The sequence below is a fragment of the Natrix helvetica genome, assembly GCF_964273705.1.
Source record: "Natrix helvetica genome assembly, chromosome: 2".
Lineage (NCBI taxonomy): Eukaryota > Metazoa > Chordata > Lepidosauria > Squamata > Natricidae > Natrix > Natrix helvetica.
Genome location: NC_138552.1, coordinates 295,320,364 through 295,326,486, shown reverse-complemented (window position 1 = coordinate 295,326,486; position 6,123 = coordinate 295,320,364). Strand labels below are relative to the sequence as shown.

At 49.6% G+C, this 6,123-nt stretch overlaps 1 protein-coding gene across 1 annotated transcript; it reads right to left on the bottom strand.

Annotated features, from left to right (window-relative positions):
- Positions 1-1,012: 1,012 nt before the first annotated feature.
- Positions 1,013-4,389, bottom strand: HASPIN (histone H3 associated protein kinase). The gene has a single exon (XM_081940397.1). The coding sequence runs from the start codon at positions 4,208-4,210 to the stop codon at positions 1,409-1,411; it is 2,802 nt and encodes a 933-aa protein (XP_081796523.1). The 5' UTR covers positions 4,211-4,389; the 3' UTR covers positions 1,013-1,408.
- Positions 4,390-6,123: the final 1,734 nt, after the last annotated feature.

The window sequence follows — 6,123 nt, the reverse complement described above, 5'->3', positions numbered from 1 at the left end:
AAATTAAGACACCCCCATAACTGATTCCCAGCACAACGGCATCTTCATTGCAATGTTGCTTTTCCAATTATATTTGTTTCCTTTCTTCTCGCTGCTAAGTAAATTGGCCCCAGTGAGAATTCAGGCGCATTTTAGCTTTGTTTACCCCATGCTTTGCACTTAAGGTTTAATTACCGCACACTTTTGTCACACAGGGGAAAACAAGAGGAATGTTCCTTAGGGAAGAAGCAAAAAATCCAGGATGGGCAAAGAATCAAGGCGAGAAGCAATCTAGAACTAAGGAGAAATTTCATATTAGTTAAAACCGTCAGTGGAACTATGCGCCTCTAAAAGTTATGAATATTCAAACACTGGAGGTTTTTAAGAAGAGACTGGGCAGCCATTTGTCTGAAATGGTATAGGTTTTTCTTCCTAAGCAGGGGGTTGGACTAGAAGACCTCTAAGCTCCCTTCCAACTGTTATTTTAATTCTAATTCTAATCTTCAGGATTGCCAAACTAGATTTTCTCGCCCTGCTCATAAGCCTCATTGAATGGCAAAAACTTGGATTGTCTGAATTAATTTAGCTGAATGAGCTCTTTACTAGCCACCGTTGCTAAGTGAATCACTGCCTCTGTCAAGTTAATAACATGGTTGTTAAGTGATTCTGGCTTGTTGATTTTGCTTGTCAGGCGGTTGCAAAAGGGGAAGCCCCGGGACACTGCGACCGTCATAAATATGAGGCAGTTGCTAAGCCTCTGAATTTTGATCACATGGCCATGCAGATTCTGCAATGGTTATGCAAAAAATGGTCGTAAGTCACTCTTTTGAGTAACATTGTAACTTCAAACGGTTGGAAGTTGAGGACTACCTCCATAGCCCTGGGAATGCAGCCCTTACTTAAGACAGGTTGGCTTCCAACTTAACTACTAACCAGGTCTAACCAAGCTTAGCAGCTGATCAAACCGGGTTGCTGCACCCAGTTAAATCATATTTTGCAGTCAATTTTTTTTTTAAAAAGATGCAGGTTGGACGACATAGAAATGTTTTAATATAAAAAGCGCTCATCGGATTTAATACTGCAAAAGTAAAGCTGGCATAATTTTCTGAGGTTTCATTACAAAAAGATTGTGCTTTATTTTAAAACAAGCCACAATAATTAGGAAAATAGGAAGGGGTTTTGCAATGGGGGGGCAAACTTAAAATCAAACAAAACTTTTGGAGTAAAAATGATGGTTTTGGGGAAGGGGGGTGGGGAAGGTCGGGATTCCCTCTAATCAAAACGTAATGCAAAGCAACACAGCCGAGTAACTCTTGACAATAATGTGGTTTAAGAATCGGGATACCGTATGTGAATTTCGCCCCACCCCCCCAAAAGCATGAGAGAAGGCCACAAAGCTCTCCCTCGGTCCTCCAAGCTCAAGTTCAATTCACTGGAAGAAGGTCCCTAGATTCAGCAGTTCAGTGGCAGACTTGAAATTGAGAACGTTCGCGGAGAACATCCTGAGCTGCTTCTGTATCTGCTTCAGGGAGGAAGAGGTGGCCTTGTTTTTGTAGGACACCTCTTTTAAAAGTTTGTCCGCTAAATAGTGAAGCCACAGAATGTTGCTGTGGGGGAAATAATCCGCCCAGTTGTTTGCATTCTCTTCTCTCATCTGCCTATAAATATCAAACTGGTAATCCCCTCCCCCCTGGAACACTTCTTCGTCGGTGGAGAGGTCACAAAACACTGTTAAGCCATCCCTCTCCAGCCTGGAAAAGGTGTAGTCGATAATGTTCACCAGGATGCCTTGAGTGGGAAGGTGGTGGACTTCCCCATTCAGGGTAACGGCCACTTCTTTTAAGCTGGTTTTCCTCACCAGCACATTGCCCCAGTGTAAGTCTCTGTGTTCAAAGCGGAGGGCTTCCTCGGCGACGGCCAGCGAAGCCGTGACCTGCTGCAGGATGCTCTTGGCCGAAGCCACCGAACTCAGCTGCCGGTTCCTCATGTTCTCCAGATCCGTGCCTCCAAATTCAAACTCCAGGACCATGAAGAGCTGCTGGTCGCTGAAGAAATCCGGCCGGTTGTTTTCAGAGTGCCTCAGACGGTGGTATTCGTCCCAGGCGTTCAAGAGATGCTCGGGGTAAGTGCCTTGGACGCAATGAACGGAATACAGCCGGATGAAACCCGAGGTCCGGTTAGCCACCTCGTCAGCGAGGAGGCTGAGTTCTTTGGAGATGATGATTTCCGGCAAGATTTCGGTGAACGTCTTCTGCGGTTCGCCGTTGACTCGCTCGCTCCCTTCGATCGGGATTATTTTTAAAGCTACGGTCCCCCTTTCAGTCTCGGTTTTGAAAACCTCCCCAAAAACCCCTTCCCCGATTTTTTCACACTTCGGCATCTTTTCTCGAGAAATCCAATCCTTGAACGTGACGGGGCCCTCCTGCTGGCATTCCCGGTAGACTTTTTCGGCGTCCGTCAAGGTCGTCTCCAACATGGAGAGAGAGGTCATGGATGACAGCAACACCATGGAGGAAGACGGGCAGATGGAATAGCCCAGCTTTTGGGTGAAAGGGGTATCGCAAACCTTGTGAAGAGGCGACTCGGCCGAATAATAGCTGGCGGCGCTACCGTTCAGGCTTTCGGCCTCGGAAAGGATTTTCTTCTTTTTATGGAGGGAAAAAGAAGCCCGGATTCTACGCCACAAGCTGGAGTTCTTGAGGGAGGAGTCCAAAGGTAGGAAAGAGACGGAAAGTTGGTCTTCAATCTCCTGCCACTTCAGCCGTTCCTGCAGGAGGAGAGAGTCAGCTTGCTGTTTCCAGCCCGTGTTTTGCCCGTGTGCCGCTCGGTGGACTTTCTGGCGCCCCCAACGTTTAGAACTGAAGCCGCTAATGCAAGCTTTCCGGCCAGTCCCTCCAGGATTACAATTGGGGGCCACTCGGTGGTTATTCCTGGAGCCGGAGGTTTTAGGCAGGATGTGGGGAGACTGGGCCAGGAAGAACTTTTTTCTCTTCAAGGAACGGGAAGCCTTTTGCTTTTGCTTTCCAGCGGACCGATCCGCCAACCAGTTCAAAACCACCTGACTATCCAGTACCACAACCGGCTGGAACCCGGGGCTATTGGGAACGATACCGTGGTCGCTCGCTCCTTCCGAAAGCCTACCGACCTCCCCAGCCATCACCTCGGGAGTATTAACGTCCGGAGCAAAGCACGGCTCTCGCTCCTGAGCGAGAAAAACTGTCTCTTTTCGGGGGGAGAGTGCAATTTTGCCATCCTGCATTCGGGCTTGAAGTTGCAAAACGCCGCAAACAGGACTTCGGGGTGTGGGGCTTGCTTCTGTCAACAATGATGGCATCGGAGCACGATCTCCATCGGATCCTAGGTACGGACGCGGCTCTCGCGGGACTGGGGAGGCTTTCTTCTCACTCGGGGTCTCGCAATGCTGCAAAGGGCTTCGGATGGGAGAGCCAGTCATCTCCGTGACACACTCTGGACGCGCAGGGTCCATCAGAGAACCATCTCCCGGCGGCCTGGCCTGCTCCTCCGGGCTGAAGAGCTGCAGAGAGTCGCCCATTTCCTGTCCTTCTGAGTCCGTCTTCAGCACGCTCAGCTCCATGAGGACCCCATGGCGGGGCTCCCAGCTGCCTTCTTGGGGCACTCCCCACGAGTGGCGGCCACCCGGAGGGTGGGAGACGGGGCTGTGGGGGTCCTTCTCCTCTTCCTCCTCCGCCTGGCGGGTCAACCTCCTATGGGCTCCCAATGGGGTCAGGAGGGGACACTCGGGAGTGCTGCACAGCAGAGGAGCCCCCCGCAGGCGAGTGGGGCCCTTGGGGCCAAGCGGGGGGCCCTTCCCGGGCCGTCGACAGGTGACGTTCCTGCGGAGGGGGGTGGGGGGCACGAAGGCTCTTCTGCTGCTGCTCTGGTTCCCTTTGGGGGGAGGCCGGTTCTCCTTGGGTGGGGCCTGGTTCTTCCTCTTCTGGCCCCCTTTTTTGGCGGGCCCTTTCGGGCGGGCCTTGCGGAGCGGGCGGAAATCCGAGTCGTCGTCGTCGAAGGAGGCGGGCGAGGAGCAGGAAGCGTCCCCGGAGGAGCTGCTGCTGCTGAAGAGGCGCTTGGGGTCGGCGGGGGGCGAGATCCAGGGCGCCGCCCGCGGCAGGAGCCTCAGCCCGGCCTTGCCTCCCGCTCGCCCTCCGCGGTTCGCTCGCCCCCTCAGCCCCGAGTAGGTCCTCAGCAGCCGCGGCCGCAGTTGCTCCATGCGAGCGGAGCCTCCCAGCCTTGCGCGGAGGCGCCGAAAAGAGGCCGGGCGGCGGCGGAGGAAGGCCCGACTCCCCCAACCGGTTAACAGGCCTCCCCCGCTCCCCTCAGCGGGGCCGAGCGGGGCCTCCGAAGGCCGCGCCCGCCGCCATTTCAAATCCAAACTCTCGCGAGGGGATGAACTGGATCTCGCGAGAGTTGGCCGGCCGGGGCGGCGCGCGGGCCCTCGAGCTCCCGCGAGACGCCGAGGCCGCGCGGCGCGCGCAAACGGTCGCCCGAGTCTCGCGAGAGCTGCGGCAGGAGAAACTGAGCAGCTCATAGAGGAAAGGGTGTTTCCCCCCCCCTCCCGACTCGTGACGTCCGGTTTGAGTTTGACGAAGAGTATGTATGTGTGTGTGTGTGTGTGTGTGTGTGTGTGTGAGAGAGAGAGAGAGAGAGAGAGAGAGAGAGTGTAAAATAGAATAGAAAAGAGAAGAGAGAAGAGAAGAAAATATAGAATAAGAATGGAAATGGAAATAGAATAGAATAGAGAGAAGAGAAGAGAAAATAAGAATGGAAATAATAGAGAGTAGAATAGAGAATGGAATAGAGAATAGAATAGAATAGAGAATAAGAATGGAAATAGAATAGAATAGAATAGAGAAGAGAAGAAAATACAAAATAATGGAAATAGGATAGAATAGAAATGAGAAGAGAATAGAGAATAGAGAATAAGAATGGAAATGGAAATAGAATAAGGAAGAGAGAAGAAAATATAAAATAAGAATGGAAATAGAATAGAATAGAATAGAGAAGAGGAGAAGAAAATACAGAATAATGGAAATGGAAATAGGATAGAATAGAAATGAGAATAGAGAAGAGAATATAGAATATAGAATAAGAATGGAAATAATAGAGAAGAGAATATAGAATAGAATAGAATACAGAAGAGAATATAGAATATAGAATAAGAATGGAAATAGAATAGAATAAGGAAGAGAGAAGAAAATATAGAATAAGAATGGAAATAGAATAGAATAGAATACATATGAGAATAGAAAAGAGAAGAGAAAATAGAAAATAGAAGAGAGGTCCTCCATTTGAGTGGTCCAAGGAGGGGGGGGGGCTTTTGCTTCAAGGCCGGCAGCGTTTAATCGTGCTGCAAGATATATATTTTTTCACATGTCTGCTCTGTGGTGGGGTTTTCGGTGTTTTTTGCCTCCTGCCCCTTGTGGAGGAAGGACAGGGGGACAAGTGACACAAATCACATGGGAACTGAACTCAGAGAGAAAAAGAGGAAGCTCCATTTGAGTGGTCCAAGGGGCAGAGGAAGAACAGGATGTGGGAACTCAAAAGGGATTTTATGCTTGCAGAAAGTTGGTCATTTATTCTCTGGCAACTTTAAAATGGGTGGACTTCAACACCCAGAATTCCCCAGACAGGTTAACTTTCCCAAGGTTGAAAAACAGAAACTTCAGGCTGGTGTGTGGGAAGCCCCCATTCCTAGAAGAATGAAATATTTTGGGAAATATTAAAAACAAAGGCAGAATATTTTATTTTCCTAAAGGAGAAATGGAGAAACATGTTTTTAGAGACAGAAAGCAGTCCCCAAGTCTTTCTAATAGCCCACAGAAGATAAAGAGCTTATTGAAAGTGATGACAAGTTTCTAGACAGCTCTGTTCATAAGCAAAGCAAATACGGCAGGCAGAAATCCATTCGAGAGAGGATATTTTGAAACTGGGAAGCTAGCACCCACCCCTCTCCTAGAAAAATGAAATATTTTAGGAAATATAAAAAGGGGAGAATATTTCCCCTAAAAGGGAGGCAGAAACTCAGCTCCCCCCTCCCTTGTCAATGGGCCCTTAAGGCCTGGGCCAGTCTATTCTACATAACAAAGATCTACCTCTTTCAGGCAGAGCCATAATAGGAATCCC

Bases quoted from the DNA above. Each gene is read 5' to 3' on its own strand.
- HASPIN (XM_081940397.1), bottom strand. From the start codon at position 4,210: ATGGAGCAACTGCGGCCGCGGCTGCTGAGGACCTACTCGGGGCTGAGG.